This window comes from Lepidothrix coronata, unplaced genomic scaffold (genome assembly GCF_001604755.1).
Source record: "Lepidothrix coronata isolate B3197 unplaced genomic scaffold, Lepidothrix_coronata-1.0 Scaffold3, whole genome shotgun sequence".
Lineage (NCBI taxonomy): Eukaryota > Metazoa > Chordata > Aves > Passeriformes > Pipridae > Lepidothrix > Lepidothrix coronata.
In genome coordinates, this window is record NW_016690183.1 from 3,785,435 (window position 1) to 3,806,551 (window position 21,117).

At 37.4% G+C, this 21,117-nt stretch overlaps 1 protein-coding gene across 9 annotated transcripts in view; it reads left to right on the forward strand.

Moving 5' to 3' along the window:
• The window catches only part of NFX1 (nuclear transcription factor, X-box binding 1), a 75,635-nt gene extending 55,869 nt beyond the window's left edge, over window positions 1–19,766 (forward strand). For 3 of the 9 annotated variants that reach the window (XM_017821565.1, XM_017821596.1, XM_017821604.1), the window contains 3 exons: window positions 7,914–8,059; window positions 14,537–14,638; window positions 15,844–19,766. In XM_017821565.1, the coding sequence (XP_017677054.1) occupies window positions 7,914–8,059; window positions 14,537–14,638; window positions 15,844–15,919 (324 nt within the window). In that variant the 3' untranslated portion in view covers window positions 15,920–19,766. Of the gene's footprint in view, window positions 1–7,913; window positions 8,060–11,718; window positions 14,086–14,536; window positions 14,639–15,843 lie in introns of those variants that run through there. The other 6 variants (XR_001875902.1, XM_017821587.1, XM_017821569.1 and 3 more) reach the window with 5 other exon arrangements.
• Window positions 19,767–21,117: the final 1,351 nt, after the last annotated feature.

Here is a 21,117-nt window from a genome sequence, read left to right on the forward strand (position 1 = left end):
TACTGCTGGCTCATTGTTGCCCCAAGTCCTTCTCCATAGAGCTGCTTTCCAGCAGGTCAGCCCTCTGCCTGTACTGGTGCATGGGGTTATTCCTCCCCACGTGCAGAGGGTGGAATACTGTACTTGCCTTTGATGAATTTCAGAAAGTTCCTCTTTGCCCATCCCTCCAGCCTGTCAAGACACTTCTGAAGGGCTGCACAGCACTCAGGGGTATCGGCCACTCCCCCCAGCTTTGTGTCATCAGTGAACTTGCTGAGGAGGCTCTCTACCCCTTCATCCAAGTCGCTGATGAATAAGTTAAAACAATACTGGAGCCAGTACTGACCCCTGGGGAACATTGCTACCTATAGTCCTTCAGCTAGATGCTATGCCACCGATCACAACCCTCTAAGATCTGTTGTTCAGCCAGTCCACTCATGCAGTCTGCACTTCCTGAGTTTACCTATGGAAGTATCACAGGAGATATCAAAAACCTTGGTGAAGTCCAGGTACACAATATCCAGTGCGCTTCCTTCATCCATCCAGGTAGTTGTTTTATCATACAATCAGGTTGGTTAAGCATGATTTCCCTTTGGTGAATCCATGCTGACTAACCCTGATCACCTTCTTGTCATCCATATGCTTAGAGATGACTTCCAGGATGAGTCATTCCCATCACCTTTCTAGAGACCAAGGTGAGACTGACTGTCCTGTAGTTCCCTGGGGTCCTCCTTCTTGCCCTTTAGGAAAGACTGGGGTGATATTTGCTTTCTTGCTTATTTAAAAATGTTCAAAGCAAACACTAAATACAGAGCTATCTTCCTGAATATTCCAACTACCACTCCTTTCTTACCAGAAATCAACCTACACAAACCTTCTCTTCACATATATCTTCCCCTTTCTCCATTCAGTTCCCATTTACAGCTACATTTAACTCCACTTCTTCCTGCTGCTTGGGCCACAAATCCAAAGCTTTCTGAATCGCTTCTTTTGCTAACTCAAAGGCAACTTGCTGTTCACTCCCCATTCAAACTCATATTTCTTCCCTGTTACTTTGTATACCGGGGTGAAAATCTGTCCTAGATGCAGAATGTATTGTCTCCAAAATCCAGACAATCCGATAAACCTCTGCATCTCATTCTTATTACAAGGTACTGCAAAATCTAAAATTTTCTGTGGGTTTGTAGGTAATGTTTCCCAATGTCCACAATGCCACTGAATTCCCAGAAATTTCACTGCTTGAGATAGTCCTTGAATTTTAGTAGGATTTATTTCACAGCCTTTTTGTTTCATGTGATCCACAGCCAATTCCAGCATCTGTTGTATTTCTTCCTCACTGTTTCCCTTAATTAAAATGTCATCTACGTAATGCGTTATTTGCATATGAGGAGGCAGCTTTATTTCATCCAAATTTTCAGCCACTGTTCAGTAGCAGATTGTTGTACTATGTACCCACCCCTGGGGCAACGAGGTAAACGTATACTGATGTCCCTGCCACGTTAAGAAAAAATCAGTCCCACTGTTCTTCTACAATACGTATAGTAAAATATGCATTAGCTAAATCAATTCCAGCATACCTACTTCCGGAATGTTTCTGAATTTTTTTTCTGTTAAAGTCGCAGTATCTGGTATAGCCATCGTGAGAGGCAGCATATGCTTATTTAACTCTGTAAAATCTGCAGTCATTCTCCATGACCCATCACTCTTTTTTATGGGCCATACCAGATTATTCCAAACTGTGGCAGTTAATTTTTAAACTCCAGCATCCAGCAAATCTTTAATTGTGATATTTTTTCATGCCCTCCTGGTTTTCGGTATTGTTTCATTGTTACTAATTCATTTGCAGCAGAAATCTGCACAGGAGATTTTTTTTTTCCTGCTGGAAGATTGACCAGGCACTAATATAAGTCTTTATTCCAAATTGGTACTGACCATCAGGAAGATTCACGGTTAATCCTTTTAGAATATCTATCCTTATTATATATTCAGGGATAGGAACAACCATGACCAAGTAAGATCGTTTCAGGAAGTTCCCTATTTTCACTTGTATTTAGGTTTGTACGGCATCAATTTGTTTCCCTTCCGGACTGGTAATAGTTACAGGCTGCCCTTTAAATTTCTTGGGATTCCCATATATCAAAGAGGCGTCCACTCCAGTATCAATTAACAGTAATGTTTGTGAAGACCAGTTTTTCCAAGATATTTGAAGCTCCACATGGGGCTGCTGGTCCCCCTGTATCAATTGCACTGGAGTTTGGATGTCACTTCAGTGTCGTTTACCACACTGATTAATTTCCCTGGTCTGTTTCCAAGGATAAAAGTCAGAATATCATTTCCAGTCCTCCTCCTCCCCTGGAATAACAGATCTACTCTTGGAGGGCCCACTGTGAACAGATGCGGAATCCCGTTGAGGCTCTGGAGGGGGTTCTGTATGCTGAGTTGTTCCTGGATTATTTACTTTTGAGTTTTGCATTTTTTTACCAGTTTTACTCAGGCCTCTCCGCTTATAAATCTGCCATAGTTCATGAGTCGGAACCCCATCAATTTCCTCACGAGACATACCATCTTTCAATAAAGCTGAAAACATTTCCCTATGACAAATTCTGTTTTCATTCCCTTTAGAGCTATCTCTGGTATCTCGGTTTCCTGCACTGCCTTGCAGCCCCCATTCTCCAAGGTCACTTAGCTGCTGTATTTTTTCAATTCCTTCACAGAGGGGATTTCCTCTCTTGTTAATCAAAAGTTTTTGTATGCTGCTGGGGAAGTCTTGATCACCTTATTTCTCATAGTAACAGACAAAACTTGCTGCATCATACTGTCAGCATCTCCTATGAAAATCACTGATTTCATCCCTTCTTCCTTTAATCGTTGTACACAATCCTACAAAGTATACCATGCACGCTCAGTTCCAGTTGGTCAGTCATTTTCTTCAGGATATTTATTACTTCATCCCAAAGCAGTCAAAGCTAACAGATTAGCATCATGAACATTATTCCAAAATGCATCCTGCACATATGAGTCTGAACTCAAGATTAAAAACTTCCTGGAATCCCCCAAATCGAGGGTGACCCCTGACGCTTCCTGATCATACAAACGCACCGTCCAAGTCAGTAGAGATTCTTCCAGTCTCTGTTTAAACCATTCAATTATATAATTTACTTCATTCTGAGTACAATCCTCCACCACATGCCTTCCTATCAGCTGCCCGTCAGCCTCTAATTCCATTTTCAGTCTCCATGCCGGTCTCACATCTATGAATTCATCTGTGGAACCATCCTCATCAGTTGGAAGTAGATTCATAGAATAGTTGTTTGTTATCACCTAAGAATAATTTGCCCAGTGTTGTGTTGCCTGTGGTTATCTGATTTTCCATATTTCTTTATACACTGCCTTTATCATGCACACGTATGTACACAAGTGTGGATACACAAATATATTTCTACCTATAACTGCGTATACCAAATATATGCTCATACTAAATCAAACCACAATATGTAATTATATTAAAAAAGGGCAACATAGGTCTTGAATTTGCAATATACAAATTAGTCACAATGATGTCACAATATTAGTGACATCAAATATGCCAGAACAAGAGTACCAGAGAGCTCAGAAGTATCTCCAGTGCTTTAGTTCTCAGTGGAAAAACCAACTATTTGTTAAATAATGATCCTACAAAGCAGACAAATTATGTCTGTTAAGGAGCATCTACATTGCAGAAGAGAAGGAAAAAATGAAAACAAATCACATGTGACAGTCTTTTCCCAGTGTGACCTAAAGGGAGAATTACCCAGTGTTTACTTAGCTTTTATCATGACCAGGATGAACCAGTTAGATTCACATGACAGTTCAGTATCTCAAGGATCAATCAATCCTGTACCATCCTACCCCTCAGGCTATAGGTAATTGCATAAGGTATGAGAAAAAAAGTTCCCAGAAATCAAGTTATATTTCAAAAGGGAGGAGATTTCTTTCTGAACACCAAAGGCAAGTGACACAAGCCTTGAAGCTTGTTATCCATCTCTTATAATACAAATGCAGATAAGAAGTCATTCTTTCATGAACTCTTCAGTTGGGAAACCCAACAGTTACCTCATGAATTCCATGACAATCTTAATGTTCTGTTCCTAAAAATCCTCTATTTAGTTATATATTAATTTTTACAAGGCTGTCAAATTCTGTCTTGAAATGGTTAGATTCCTGATTACCAGTTTTCTGTTTAGATGCCCATTCTACATCTGCATTTTTCACATTGCTTACAAACCTCCTGTGTTTCTTCATGTTGAGGCCATTTGGTAACAGTGAGCCCTGCTACATGAGGCTGTAGTTGTTTCACAGAATCACAGAATGTTTGAACTTGGTAGGATCCTCTGGATATCATCTTGGAAAACCCACTCTGTTCAAGCAGAGCCATCTAGAGCCAGTTGCCCATGACAATGTCTAGATAGCTTGTGAGTATCTTCAGGGATGGAGAGGCCACAAGCTCCCAAGGCAACCTGTGCCAGTACTGTTATTCTCATAGTAAAAAGCATGTTTCCTGATGTTCAGAGGGAACCTTCTTTATCTTAGTTTTTGCCCATGACCTCTTGTCCTGTCACAAGGCTTCATGGAAACAAGCCTGGCTCTGTTTTCTTTACACTCTCCCTTCAGGTGTTTATAGACACTGATGATATCAGCCCTGAGACCTCTGTTCTCCAGGCTTAGCAGTCCCAGTTCTCTGTGTTCTTGTCAGTGCAGAGAATGTTCCCATGCCTTAATCACCTTCATGGTCCTTCACTGAACTCATGTCCATGTCTCTCTTGTACTGAGGAGACCAGAACTGAACGGTTCAGTACTGCAGAGCCCAGTACTTCAGGGATGGCCTCACCAGTGCTGAGCAGAGCAGCACCTCCCTCAGCCTGCTGGCAAAACTTTGCTTTTCGCAGACCAGGATACTGGTAACCTTCTTTGCCACAAAGTGTGTATCACTGGCTCATGTCCGACTTGGTGTCCAGCAGCATCCCAAGCTGCTCTCCATCTGAGTGGCTCTCAGCATGTACTGGTGTGTGGGGTTGTTCCTTAGCAGGTGCAGGACTTTGCATATCTCCTTGCTGAACTTCCCAAGGTTTCTGTCAGCTCATTTCTTCAGCTTGTCAAGCTCATGCTGGATGGCAGCACGCCCCTCTGGTCCATCAGCCACTCCTCCCAACTTTGTATCATTGACAAACTCACTGAGGGTATGTTTTGCCCCATCATGCAGATCATTAACAAAGATGTTAAACTTTGCCCTGTTCATCACCACCCTTAGGGCCCAGCTGTTCAGCCAGTTTTCCATCCACCTCCCTGTCTGCCCATCCAACCCCTACAGCAACAGCCTGTTTTTGAGGGCTTTGAGGCTGTTATGGGAGACAGTGTCAGAGATCTTACTGACAGCCTGGTAGACACTAGCCACTGCTCTCCCTTCATCTACCAGACACATCAGTCCATCACAGAAGTTTATTGAGTTGGTAAAACCATACTATGTACTCCCAAGGAATTTCTTGTGTCTGGAATTGAGTTTAAGGATGAGCTGCTCTGTCACTTTCTCAGGGATTGAGATGAGGCTGACCAGCCTGTAGCTCCACGTGTCTTCCTTACCTGTCTTGAAGATAAAAGGAACAGCATGTATGGAGACCACGCTCTTTCTTTTCCTTAAAAATTGCGGCATGTACGGTATAGAAGGGAATATTTCCCACGCACTGTAAAGTTAACTTTCTCTGCTACTCAGTTCTTCTCGCATAACTTTTTATTTTTGTGAAAGTCTCAGAGGCTTTCTTTTCTCTCTTGTGAGAGTCATGTTTCATCTTGCAACCCACAAGTTTATGGAACTAAAGATTGGATTAATATGTGTGATATGGCATTATGTAGGGAGACTGGTTTTAATTGTTCTGTCATGATTGTCAAGTCCTCTTTATGCTTGAGTCTGTGTTTGGTTGTTTGTTTATTACGATTCCTAAATATTCTCTTAACTAAAGATGTGACTTGCTTTCTTTGTTTCTAGATGTAGAACTTTACTTGTATTAAAAGTATTTTGCATGCTAATCTATCAAGCGTTCATGTAGCTCTGCCTGTATCAGTACTGTGTTTTTCAAACTGATTACTGTTACTTACGCTTACACATTTTACTGTTAGTTTTTAATTTTTTTACATTGTGCCTTTGGAGATACCCAGTTCAGCGTAACTGGATAAATGAGTAATAAAAAGGATTTTGTTACTTAAAAGTTTTAGTATGGTTCAGTTCTATCTATCACATATGACTTTGCTTGCCTCACAAATATCTGATGCCCTACACTCATCAGTATGTACTCATCTAGCATAGCAGAATTGTTGTGATTGATATGTGTAAGCAGAACAGACAGGAAGCATGTATAGCCAGCTCTGTCTGTGTATGGCCAGGAATTCCGATGTTTTTCAGAGCATTGAACCATCACCACTTTTTTAAAGTAAGCATACTCATTTTCATAAATAGGTACAGAATCTATAGAGTTCTTCATTAAAATGCTTGTTCGTATGCTGCAAGTGTGGTAACAGCTGGGAGGTTTATTACTGTTTATTTCAAAGTAAAGATTATATCCTGTCAGCATGTGATTACCCAAAGACCTAATGGAAATGGTTGAGCAGTTTCAGATCCAGTTACTGTTTGTAACTTAGCGATTTTACAAACTAAGAGGAGACAAATATTAGCCCTCTATTTTCAGAATAGCTGCAGTGTACCCCTGATGGCTTGCTCTATTACATGTGGTAGTCCTTACACTAATTTAGGTGGTTGACCTTTTGTAAATCCACATTAATTATTCCCAGGGGCCTTCTTCACGTACCTGAAAATGGATTTGAATTTTAGCTGATCAGTCAATAGTTCTTGGGCTTTGTTTCGCATTTTTTTTAATATAGTTGCAACAATTACCTTTCTCTAGTCACTGAGTTCCTACCCTGTTCTTTACAATCTTTCAGAGATGATGGAGAATAGGACATCATCCTGGTCTCTCAGTGCCCTGGAGACTCAGGAACTTACATAGATTGGGATTTCTCTAGAAATCCCTGACTCAAACTTATTCTACTACTGGTTGTTTTTCTTCCCCTTGAACCTTCTTTGTAGACCCAAAGACCTAGAAGACCTTGTTGGTGATAACCAAGGTAAAAGCTGAAGCAGTGTCCTGAATCCCTGAAAGCAGTCTGAAGCACTGAGTGACTTATCCTCATATGCATTTGTCATTACAAAGATCTATCCCATTAAGGATGGGGTGACTGGCTTTTTGTGTGGGGTCCTGCAGAGAGCCCTGCTTTTTTTGTTTGTTCTTTTACTATTTGTATAGTAATCAGGTTCGAATCAAGTATTATCAGTCTTTGTTAACTGAAATTAAAAGTAGAACTTTTTTTTTTTATTTAATAAAAATCTATTGATGCCATTATATCAGGGATTTTGCAGATAAATAGCTTCTGTGGTAGAGGGAGATGATTGATAAATTTGACACCTTTGTAGCTATCTGCAATATGTGCACTGCAAAGCCAGTCTGAAAAATAAAATTAGATCTCATGCAAATTGGCAGCTCATTCTGAAAAATAAAAATTCAGATAAAAATAATTTTGTATTGCTTCTTTGGGGTATAAGTAGAATGACTATAATCAGGATTTGTATTTCAAACTTAAAAGATGCCCCTGCTTGGGTGTGTGTATACTTTGAGGTGATGGAAACAATAGAGAACATATAATTTAATTTTTGTTAATTAAACAGACATTTTCAGATGAGCTTTCTGTAAATACTGAGGTCTTAGCAATTTGGGGTACTAATTATGTCACAGCAGCAAAATTTTAAAGGTAGAAACACTTGTTTCTTCTTGTTTTCTTTCCCCGGCTTCCCTGAAGGAAAACTTCACCTTTTTTTTTTTTTTTTCCTTAACCTTTTCTCTTGAATTCAGGGCAAGCATACAAAGAAGAGTCATTGTTACCCACCAATGAACAGAGATCACCGCAGAATCATCCACGAATTAGCTCAGGTTTATGGTATTGAAAGTGTGAGCTATGACAACGAACCAAAACGCAATGTTGTTATTACTGCAGTGAAGTATGTAATTTGTTCTTGTTTTCAAATCTTTTAAGCATAGTTTAAGTAATTGGATGTTTTTATCACTTACCAGAATGAGTTTATTTACAATGCAATTTGAAAAATGTACTAATTTCTAGTAGAATTTTTTTTAAAGCAGTTTTTGAATTGATAGTTTAATGGGCTTCTATTTCTACTACTCAAGTATATCTTCAGGGAAGAAAACACAATTAGAAATAATAAAACTAAGAAAATATTTTGCCAGGTTGTTTTCCATTCATCTTTGCAGTAACTTTTTGTCATCAGCTAAATTTGATAGAGGTATCAAAGATAATATTTAATAACATTTTATAAAAACTGATGGGTTGAGAAATCATACATTAAATTTGCATCACCTTTGATAAAATCTGGTTATTGTGACATATTTGTTCTCCATCTATCTGAACCTACCACAGAGGATACTCCCTCTAGTTAATGGACAAAGAGGGAGCTGGAATTACTGCAAATTGAAGAGATTTCTAAGCAAAAATGAAAATATTTGGAGAAGACTCACAGAAGGCAGTTCATATTAGAAAAGAAAATGAAGGAAATACAGCTAGGGGGAAAGCAGGGTGACTGTACTGGAGACATAGTATGGGATGGTTTCCAGTATCAACAGCATATTTAGTTTAGCATTGTCAAATTGTGATTCTTTGACAAACAGTTGTTTTTAACTGTAGTCATAAGAAAGCTGTCACCTTCTGTGCTACTAGAGTGCCATGAGCTGTTCCTGAACTTATTCATTCATTGGTAGCTTAGCTACAATCTTGATTTCTTGCAAGAAATTGTATTCTTCCAAGAGAGATGGAGCATCACTTTGATCTTACAATGTAAGATACTTTTTGTTTCAAGTAAAGGAAGATGAAAAAAGAGATCATATTTGAAAGCACTTACATAAGAAAAATAAATGGATGGGGGTAGCGGGATCAGAAATTAATGAAGAGGAAAAAGTGCTGGAAAAAGGAGCAGGACAGATGACTATCCTTTAAAAGCAAAAGCAACTTGAGAATGGGAGGCCCTCCTCTATGATTTTAGCAGAGTTTGCACACTTGCTCCTTCCCTTGTGTTGTTCAGGGAATAGCATACTGCGCAGAATGCACATGCTTCTATTTCATCACTACCACTCTTATAGACACTTGGTGGTCTACTAAGGATATTCTTCAGCTGCATAGCAATATTTCTTCATGCAGTGGATTCATCCAAAGCTTCTTTTCAATTGTCTTTTTATTTGCCACGTCTTCTGAGGCTAAAAAACATTGTAGCCTCACACAAGTGATAGGCCCAAGTTCCATGCTGATATTTTTGAGTATTTCACAATGGCTTCTTCAATTCCAGGAATTCAAATCACCGGAAAGTCATGTTTCATTCTGTTCTCAGCATTCCCTGTGGATTTCTATCATGAGCTCCTTCATGTATAGATAATTCAAAAGAAATCAGGCAAAAAGACCATTCCTCCTCTTCACACTCCACCACTGTGGCATTGAATTGGTAACATCACCATACAGGTAGGGCAGAGGAGTGAGAAAGTCTCCTTGGTGCTAAGAAAACTTCCTCCATCCAGGCTTCTTTCTCTTCTGGATATCTAGGAGCAAATGCCATAAAACCTGCTTTGCCCTTAGCCCCTGCCCCCATTACCATTAGAATCACTGCATTAGGATCACTGATGTGTAACCACAGAGAAGATTATTCCCAGTATTGATTGTTAAGCTTGATCTGAATTACAGTTTGGTGTCATTCGAAGTATAAGACCCCTAGTGAATCCTTTCAAGTGCCCTTCTCTGTAATTCCCTGTTGGTCATCTTTGCAGTCTCCATCTTTTTAGCCGTTGCAATACCAGATTCTTTCTGAACTAGGTTCAGAGGTAATGTCCAGACTACTATAGTGAAAAGAGTAACGCTTTCCTCTCCAAGCACACACATTTGTTTCACTGTTACTGTCAGTGGTTTTTTGAAGTCTTTTACTCATATGAATTTCCTCTTTCTCCAAATAGCTCTGATTCCAGAGCCTGTTAAAGGAGTGTCTGCTTGTTGTTATGTACTGACCACTGTTTAAGCAGCTTGTATGGATGTGAGATATCCTGGAAGTGTTTTTGAGAGCAGTCATCCCTGTAAGACCCATCCTTGTCCTGTTCTTTCCAGGAAGATAGTTACAGTCAGTTTATCCTCATGAACAAGGGGACTTTTCAATTAGGTGGCAGGGTCCCACATGGTTCTCACTAAGAAAGCCACATTCTGCCACAATCTCATTTGAGAGCCATTGGCTTCATTATTCCACCCAAACTGTATCAGTTTTTGGAGACATTTTCCACAAAAATCTGCTCTGTCTGAAAGCTGATGGATCAGTATTGCACGACTACATGGAGTAAGTCTGGACAAATTAGTGGCAAAGAATTTTGTAGTAGTTTGTACCAAAACAGATCAATGCTGATCCATCCGTTATGAAAATTGAGCTTCTAGGCTTGAAGGAGAAGATAAATTTAATCCTGATTTCCACAGTTCAGTTTTATACAACAGGCCATCCTGTCAGCACTAGCACTGTCTTAAAATCAGCAGATAGTTTATGTTATTACTTTCCCTGTACTGCTGTTAAAAATTTTTCATCTCAACTTTGTTGCTTGAGGCAAGCAGTTTTTTTATTTTCCTTACTTTGAGAATAGTTTAAGGAAATGAAGAATGGCAACTTTCATATCAAAATGTCCAAAGTACTTGCAGAGCCTTTTGGTTTCATATCCACTGTTCTGTTATAACTGAAGCTAGATAACCATGACAGGTTAGGAAGAGTCTGCTTTCTTTCTTATTTCTGGTAATTAATTAGACAAAGTGGGTTTTTTCCCATTGTACATCTCTTTAATTGAATTCAGTTTGGTTTTTTTCCACATGAGCTAAATGTGGGTGACTGTTTAATCTTTTTTTTTTTTTAACCAATCAGTTCACAGAATTTTAGGGAAATTGGAGTCAAGTCTAATTTTGTCCCATGTATCACCAAGGTATACAGGAAGTGGTGTACATTTTGCTGGAGTGTGAGTTGATAGATTTTTGTCTCTAAAACCTCTGTTGTTTCATGGCCAAACAGTCTGTTGTATATCTCTTCTGCTTTTTATTGGAAGATTGCTAAATTTTGTCAAAGCTAAACCAGGTCTAGGCCTTAATGTGACCAAAGCAAATTTGGTTCCAAGCTCATTTCTAACTGTCCACAAGGCTTTGATCCCTCCTAATTTTTAAAGGTTTGTTATATTAACCCTCTACATCCTGGGAAAACAACTTTAGGGCAAAGCTGCTGATTTACTTTCTTGAAATGCAGGAACATTCTCTTTTTTCGGTAAGATTTTTTATTTTTTTTTAGCTAATTGTAGAAATTAGTGCACATGTATTCTTCCAAGTGTTCTGTTTTCCTGCATTCCAGAGCCCTCATTTATTTTCTTTTTTTTTTTTTTACTATACAAGAGAGATTTAACCTGACATTTTAGAGTAAGGACAGGCACCTTACATTACTTGGAGAAGGGCTTTCTAGCTTTTCTTTTTTTTGCTTATTTACCGCCAGGCAATTTGGTTTCCATGGTTTTGCACATCACAGTTTATAAAAATGAAAGAAGACAGCAAAATAGTCTCCCATCTACCTTTGTCCTCTTTTATTTTTTTCAGGTAGAACTCTGCTGTTGAGATGTAACTGAAATGATAGTGTGAGCATTTGACTTTATATGACACGCTTGGAGCTAAAGGAGAGGAGGAGTTTTTAACTGTTTTACACAAGGGGAAAATTAGCTATTCTCAACTGATAGGACTGTAATATACTCGTCGTTAGAATGTACATGTACACATAATATAACGTTGAAAAAATTATAGTCACTGGCAAGTAACTTTTTTCCCAAATAATGAACACTTTCACTGTTCAGGAGATAGGGACACTTTTTAAATTGGTGACCTATGTTTGTAATATTTTTTTAGTTCATTTGAATAGACTGACAGTACTCAGTTTAAAAGAATACTGAAATGGATTCAGGGATCACTACTTCATATTTTAGTGGACTTCTAACTTACCTTGAAAATGTTGTGGCATTTTTCATCTGTGTTGCCTCAATATCACAGAAATGGGCCATTGTATTTTCAGACTGATAGAAATGAGACAGGAACAAAAAGACAAATATGATGGAAATAAGACAAAGACTTCATTTTTGTAAGCTCTGAAGTAGAACTAGTGTTCATCTATGTACTAATGTGAGATTTCAGCTGCTTAGAGCTCTGAGGGAGGTGGGGAAAAAGTATGAATTACCAAGTATGTGCGAAGCATGGAATTCAACATGTGCACATTTCTGGAATTATAACAATATACAACCCATTGCTTTGCAGCATTTTTGCTATTCAGTATGTAACTTTGAAAGGAACAAGATGAACTTGTTAATCTTGTAGGAATTCATTGAGTAAGAATGTAATGTAATTAGTAAGGATGTAATGTAATTGCTAATGTAATTAGTAAGAATGTAATGGAATTAGTAAACACAAAGAATCTCATGGTCTGGAGGAGTTTATTTAAAAATGCATTAATGAAGTAAATAAGGAGGAAACATTATTTAGTGCTTGACACAGAATCATAGAATCACTGAGGTTGGGAAAAGACCCTTAAGATCATTGGGTCCAATTTTACTACCACTAGACCATGTCCCTAAATAGCATGTCTACACATCTTCTAAATACTTCCAGGGATGGTGACTCAACCACTTCCCTGGGCAGCCTGTTCCAGTGCTTGGCAACTCTTTTGGGGAAGAAATTTTTCCTAATACCAAATATAAACCATTCAGATAGAAATAGGAAAGCAGTTCAGTTTAGTGTACCAAGAAGTAGTTTGGTCTGAAAATGTCAGTAGCATGGGTTTAGAGGAAAATGCAAAAAGCGTAAGAAATGGACCTTTACAATGTTTAGGAATTTTGATTTATTCAGTTTATCTGCCCCCAGAAAAGATGAAGAAGAAACTGTGAGTGGGAAAGATGCTGATAGTGGATGCTCTTTCAGTCTTGCAGTAAATCATAACAGTGAAATAAAGCAAGTTCACTCTTGAAAGTCGCTCATGAATTTAGTGGAAATTTTAAGACATCTCCACAACCTAATAGAGATATACTGTGTTTGGTAATTACTTTTTTTAATTAGATGCCTTTTTGAAACAATCTTTTTAGGACTTCTTTTTTTTCCCGGGTGTTGGGGGTTGTTTGTTTTCAGATTTTTTTTATATCCTTTCTCTTTCTCCAGTCAGTTCAAGTCTTTGGCACAGACTGCCAACTAAAGCTGACTGTGATTCACAGCCAGTATATGTCTAAAGCATATAACTGCTAAAGTACACTGTCCTCCTATACTGGAGAAAATAATGCCCTGCAACTATAGCCATACGGTGACCTTTGCATTGCAGACAGGACAAGCACAAGCAGGATGCTTCATTGCTTGGTGGCAATCACAATCATAATAGATTGTAACTAGTGTGGAGGGTAGAAAGAGTTGATTTTTTTTTCCCCCTCTCTAATGCATAATGGTTTTTTTTCTTATCTGGTTCACCTGGACTAGCTGACAAGGAAGAGGCAGTGTTGCTGGACTGTTCCTGGGAGAGTGCTGCTTAGCAGGGCTTTGCAGTGATCAGCAGGTTTAACATGACTTACTGCCAGAGTCTGACAAGGTGCTTCCCAAACATGAGATAACATGTTGTGAAGATTCAGTGAACTGTGTTCTCATGATGCTGAGTTAAGCTATTAAGTTGTTCCTTCTGAATTTTTATCTTTTTCCCTGAAAGAACAGATATATGTTGCCCTAGAGTTTTAAGTATTGCATTTTTGATATTTTAACAGTTAATCATTTTGTGCACTTCATAGTAGAAAGGAGTTGTACACTTCATATGCAGAAAAGGAGTCTTGAGTATCAATGCTCAGATCTAATAAGCTGCTTCTGCATCTTGTGAGAGGAGGAGGAGGGGCAGGCACTGCTCTCTTCTCTTTGGTGACCAGTGACAGGACCCGAGGGTTGTGTCAGGGGAGGTTAAGGTTAGATATTAGAAAAAGGTTCTTCACCCAGAGTGTGGTTGGGCACTGGAACAGGCTCCTCAGGGAAGGGGTCACAGCACCAAGCCCGACAGTGTTCAAGAAGTGTTTGGGCAATAATCTCAGGCACATGGTGTGACTCTTGGGGATGGTCCTGTGCAGGGCTAAGAGTTGGATCCTTGTAGGTCCCTTCCAACTCAGTATATTCTGTGATTCTGTGAAGAGACATTTAGAGTACTGGATATCTTCTTCTTGGTAATGAAAATGTATTTTGTGCACTGCTAGTCTCCATGGCTGGAAAATTAAATATTTAAATAGATGATTAAAGTATATAGGTATGAACTCTGACAGCAAAACTGCTGCTTACAAATATTACTCTTTCCCAGCTTCTTAATGAACGTAATTTCCTATTGAATTAAATAACCTTTCTTTTATTTCTTTAGAGGGAAATCCATTTGTCCAAGCAATACCTTAACTTCTGTGCTAGATAAAGAAATGCAGAGCAGGCCTCCACCTCCTATTCCTCATTACAAACAAACAGATAAGTAAGGAATTCGTTTCAAAACAGTGTTTTTCAATTTTGTGCTGAGTTACTTGAGGAACATCTTCCTGAGCTTCAACTGTATATACCCTATTTCTTTTTTTTTCCCAACCCACACACAGCTCTGGAGCTTTCAGCATGCACTACGATGTTCTTTCCAGAGAAGTAAGCCTGAAATGAAGTGAGAAGAAAATGTAGGAGTGGCTATGTGATACAGGGATAGTGATATAACAAATATTATGGAGTTTTAAAATTATTTTATAATAAATATCAGATAGTTGGGAAGAGAGTGCCATTTGGGAGAGTTGGCAATTTTTTTTTTTTTACCTTTAACCATTCTCTGTACAAGAGTTAATATCTTACTGGCATGGTTTGTTTGGACACGTAGTAAATGTATTTTTCTTGCGTAGATATGACTACACAGTTGATTGAAGGTGAACTACCATTTTTATCAGATAGTGAAAACTACTGAAGGTGGGATATATAAGGCTTCCTGTTGAATAGTCTTAATAGAACAGTCTTTGCTTCGTATGACCTGCCAGCTTCAGATACCTGTAGTTATTTTCATTTCCACTTCTGTGGAATTGCTGTCTTCAGTGGCCCTAATTCATGTAAAGGAGTTATGTGGCAAAATTAAATAAAGGGCTTTAGCCATTTATTTTAATTACTATAAGTGAAATTTCTTCAGAGTGCTTAATTCTAAAAAATCTTTTGGAAGATCTCATACTCTTTTATTGAAAAAAATTTTTACAGTGTTTGGATTTGGTATTACCATGTATTTTTTGTTACTCTTGCTTTTAAAAGCAAGCACATTTGATCATCAGCTCACTTTAAAAGTATTTCTTTTGCTGTTTTTTTTAAAAAGACATTTTGAACATTTAGTCTTCAGTACAGTATAATTTTTGTAATAAATATTACAAAATTACTGTAAATTATATTTTCTGGTAAAACTCTGAAACAAATTTTATCGATTCAGACATGTTGATGTACATTAATTTAATAAAGTATATGTTTTTTCCAAAAATCAGTCAACAAAGGCTTTTTGGAGCGTTAAGGTACTTCTGTTAAAACGTAATTTAGAAGAACATGCCATATACCAAAGCAGTGTACATGTGCACACTGAGACATTATGTGAGTTTGTGATTTCAGTTTACTTTGTATCTTGTTCTTCATGCATGTGAGTAACATCTAATATTCTTATAATTTCAGGAGTAGTGGAAACATTGGCTTATCCAAACCATTAAAAGAAGAGCCAGTAATTGACTACTTTGATGTCCAAGACTGAAGTGATTGATGTAGAATCATTCAGATGTATCAGAATTATGTTGATTATGAATGATACAGAAGTTTAGAGGTGAAGATACTAAGTTATTGTGTGAGGTGCTTTTTGATTATCTGTCAAATGATCAGTTGTTCAGCATATTCATGATTTAACATCTAAAGTTAGATAGATTGTGACAATTTAAAAAGTTATGCATTTCAACAGTTTACGTGACTGCATAATACCTAATAGTAGTATAGCTTTTTAAACCTGGGTTTGGTGCAATTTTTTATCTAATGTGCTGTCAGAATGATGTATATTTTCGTTGATGCCTGTAAAGCAAGAAAACTGGTGGTAATTAAATGTATTTTTGGGATATTAAGAACAACAATAAATCACAAAGATTTATTTTGTCAGATCTCACACAAATTAAAATAGACTAGAAATGATCTGTGATAAAAACACTGGTCAAGAAATTCTCAAAGTATTTTCATGTTTTATTGATCCACATTTGTGTTAATGTGGTAAATTTGGGAATTTGAGTTACTCTTTTGCATGGAAGGAAATATAAAATTTAAGTATAAATATATACATAAATGCATATTAAGAGCACAGACTTCCTTTGGTATCTGAAGAGCCAGCATTTGGGGAAAGTGGGGATTAAGACTTATTTTACTTTATTTCAAATTTGATGCGTTAAAACAGAAAGAAACAAACAAGCAAAAACAAAGGAAAAAACCCAAGCCAAACAACAACAAAACCAACCCCACAACACAAGATTACTACTATAACTTGGTTTAGTAGTACTTAATAACTTGGTCTTTGTTCAAGACCTTGAACAAAATCAAAAATCAGACTTTATATATATTTTGGTGTTTTATGCATGGTTTTATTGGGGTTTACATTTTTTCTGTACTGTGCAAGCTTAAGATGAATGTGTGAAGTTTGGTTTAAGTATGTTATGGATTTGGAATAATATTTGTACAATTTATAAGACCATCTAAACTGTTTGATAATGGAAGATCTTTGTTTTATGGGAAATGCCATTAAAAAAATGGGATGACAGTTTCCAGAATTGTTTCCAGATCTTGATTTAAGATAGGTGAGTAGCTCTCTGGGAGAGGAAACGGTAGGTCTGATCGGAAGAGGTGGTACAGCTCTGAATTTGAGTTATATCTGTTCTCTTGAGGAGAAGGTTTTTTATATTAATAACTTCAGGAACTCTGACACTGACGCACTCTTTTTCTTGATCCTTGTGGTTGCTATAATTAGCACTAGAGGCGAGTCCCCTGCACAGCATCAGAGGCTGCTGCTAAAAGGGCCTTAGCATGAAGAAGAAACAGATCTAGCAGAAGACTTAGTCATCTGTTGATTTAATTTTCAGCCAGCATGTTGTAGTGTGAGATTTGTTGCCAAGAAAATGGAAGGCAGTTCTGCATGCTTAGATTCACTTAGAGTTATCATATGACCCTGAGCCTTAACTATGAAGCATTCGGTGGCTACATTTCAATTGAACAGTTCATGAAACATTAAAGAATTAGCAGCAAACTCACAGACTGTATCTGTCCCCCAAATGTTTTGAAAATGAAAATGCATGCATGCTATTATCATTTATTTTTGTAGGAATTTATTATTTCACATTTTTAAAAATGCAGTCTTAAACTTTTTGAAGTGCTTCAGGTAGAAAGGTACCCTCAAGAGTGTTCAGGCTTCTAATTTGTATGTAGGAATTTAAATTGGTTTTATGGTTTTTTTGTCTAATACTCTGTGATCAGAAATGAAAAATGTATCAATATAGCTTATATTGCCATTAATTTCATAAGCAAATTATGGTTTGATTCTACAAGGTGCAATGCTGCTAAGTTCAGCTGAAGAAGTAAGTTACTCTACATCTTTCCAGGAATGTATTTCTTCAATCCCTTCATTGCGAGGAGTGTGTATGTGTATGAAAAGCTTGCAGACAAATGCCAGCTCAATATGACCAAACAAAGGCTATTTCTGGTTTTGAAACTTAGAGCTATAGCACTGAGTTAATACAGCACCGATTTCAATCTAGTTAAGACCTTTAGGGAGAATGTATATAGTTATACTGCAGAGGTAGGGTTCTGGACAGGAGCTGGTACACATTTCCAGTGAACTGAGTTAGATGCATGTATACTGGAGCACACATAGACTTAACACTGCAGAAAACCAAGGTGATTTAGTTTATAATAAATAAAGCTGAAGCGTACTAACTTTTCAGAGTTTCACATGAATATAGCCAAAACATCACATTTACACCTCTGATTTGAAATTTAAAACTTAAAAGATTTTCATAGCATTATTTTTAGCTCTGCTTTTTGGAATTTTCATCAGATTATGGCTTTAACGTAAAAATGTGAGCCTTGGTGAGATGCACTTCAGCAGTCAAATATCTGCCACTGCTTGTAATAAGAAAACAGAGCTAATCTTCAGCTTCTCAAACTGAGATTGATAATTATTATTGAATCTTTTAATACTGAGAAGTCATCCTTCCCATCACTAACCTCTTAACTACATGAATGTTAAAATATTTTTATAGATCCATATGTCACATACCTGTAAATCATGGCTGTTGGAGCATACCTGTAGTTATGAAGCAAGTCACATGTGCCAAATCTTTTTTTTAATGCATTTTAATAACTTGGTTAAAAACATGATACTATACGTTTACCCATGAAAGTAATACCAAAAAGAAAGTATTGATATTTTTCTCCCCAGAACAGTTACATTAGCCTTAAGGAATTCAGCAAAGGTTAACAGTGGTGCTGTTCTCTCTGTTTTTGTTTGCTTTTGCTGCAATGTATCAGTGACTTTCATATGGAATAGTAATAAAGGCTGTAGTTTTGATATATGTGATAACTCATCTTTATATTGCACGTGTGCCTCGTGGAAATATTTTCCAAATAGCTATTTTGTAAATCTGAGCTGGCCTTTACACCTTTATCTAATAGAAAAATGAGTGGATAAAAGACATGCATCAATGAAGTCAGTGGCAAAAATCCTATTGACATTACTGGAACTATGACTTCAGCTTTGATGTGCTGAGTAATTTTCCAGAGCCCTAAGAATAATATTGGTCCCTGTAAATTTATTTGAAAAAAGTACTTTGCAATAAACATCTTTTGTAATAAGTTCTGTGATGTCAATTGGAATTATGCAACTTAATGAAGTGCTTTTAAAATTGTGTATAAAATAGGCAGATACTATGGCATTTGGGCTCTGCTATTGCCTATCTGTATTGTTTAATATGTTTAGAGTGCTCTGACTATTCAGTGCATGGGTTTAACCTAAAATTGTATAAGATGCATAAGTAGACTTCAGTACCACTGTTTCTGTGGCAGTTTTGTACAGTATCTGCCTCATACCTAAATGAGCAAAGTAAAATTGTTTTACAACACTTCAGTTATTTGTTGATAGATTTATATTTTACTGGATTTTTTCAAGTTACTGATATAAAATTACTTCTTTATAAACCTAAAATAAATCTAAATTGAAAGTTCAGTGCTTTGGAGTTGTTTGCAAACTTTGTCTTGGTATTCCGAAGTTGGAACACTGAGACATCACAGAGAAACAGTAAAGATTTAAATGGAAATCTGGGGAGTCCTTTTCCTCAAATTTTGAAAGAAAAGTGTGATTTCCTGGATTTGAAGTGGTTTTTAAATGAGTGCTCTATGGAGAATGAAGCAAGTAAAGAGGGCTGCCCAGGAAATCGAGACTGTGCTATCTTCTTGGAATTCAGAAGTACAGAAGAGATGATTCTGAATAGAAATGTACATTTTGGTTATCTGAAAAACCCTTTATTATGTCAGCCTACATGCTACTTGGCAATAAAATGTATGATTTTAAGTGATGGTTTCTTCATTGTTGTTTGTCCACCATTCAGTTGTAACTGTGACTGTAAAGGAGGGGGGAGGGGAGTGGGTACTGATGTAACTTTAAAGTCCCTTAGGCCATTAGATGTAACAAACACAGAATGATAAATGGGGGTGGAAAGATGATGTAAAAACTTTATCATCAGAGTTCAGTAAGTGGCAAGAAGACTCAAAAAGCAAGCAGTCTGAAAATTAGAAGTTTGAAATAATTTGAACTTGCCTCCTCTGGAAAGTTTTATACTAGGTCACGCATTTCCAACAGCAAAAGCCTGACCTGATATTTCAGGTGAAGTGCAAGATGGCTTCAGAAATTCAGTAAGTGATCTGAGATTGAAGAATTCTTGAAAGACAGCTGGAAACCTTTTGTCTTGCTACCTCAGCTGCCAGTAAGTTTGGACTTTCTTTTCTGGATATTTTTGGAGGATGAAGATGGCATGCTGCAGGTGTATAAACATTGGGAAACAGATCTTAACTGGAAATCTTTGCCTGAAAAAAACACTTGCATTTCAGTTCAGGACTGTCATTGACTAGAAGGTGACCAAATATCCTTACCAGTGTGTGCAAATGGCACCAGAAGAGACACATCAATTTTGTTTTCTGTTCACTTGTCCATGTTGGAAATATGATTAGATAGAATAATATTGTTCAAATAATGTTGGGTTTATAGTATTTTAGTCTTTGCAGATGCTGAGTTCCCAGTAGAAGTCTTGCTATTTAACAAATGCTGTTCTCATGCTTTACTAAGATGCTGAATTCCAAAGATGGTTGATGTGCAAATTTTTGTCTATATACTTGTTACTTAACCATGAATAAGAATATCAGAGCCATTAGAAAGGGTATATTTAGAGAGGCTGTATTTTGGATGCTCCTGACCAGGTTTCTTAGTCTTTGTTATCTCAGGATTTTTGAAGGAAGTAGTGCAGCATCTTGAGCAGAAGGAGAGACCATGTTGATGCTGTCCTTTGGTGTTATCCCATGAGGTATTGTTTCTAGCACTGTGGGATTCTTGTTGTTTTGGGGTTTTTTTAACCAGGTTGTCCAGTTTTACACCTCTATGGAAAATACAGGTCTCTTTCACAATAGAAAATGGTTTTTACCACTGAAAGAATCTTTTTCAGAGCATAGATGAAGGTATAGCACCTTTCTGGTATTTCAGGCAATCCTCTTTAATATTTTGGGCTCCATTATGACCTATTGTTGCCTTCTCCGGAGCTTTTTCCAGTTAAAGGAAGGAGGGGCAAAATGTGTCTGTTGTGTAGAGATGTGTTTTGCTTGCCCTTCACAACTTTACTTTCTGTGTAATGCCCAGGAACTGCCCCTAGTAAACGA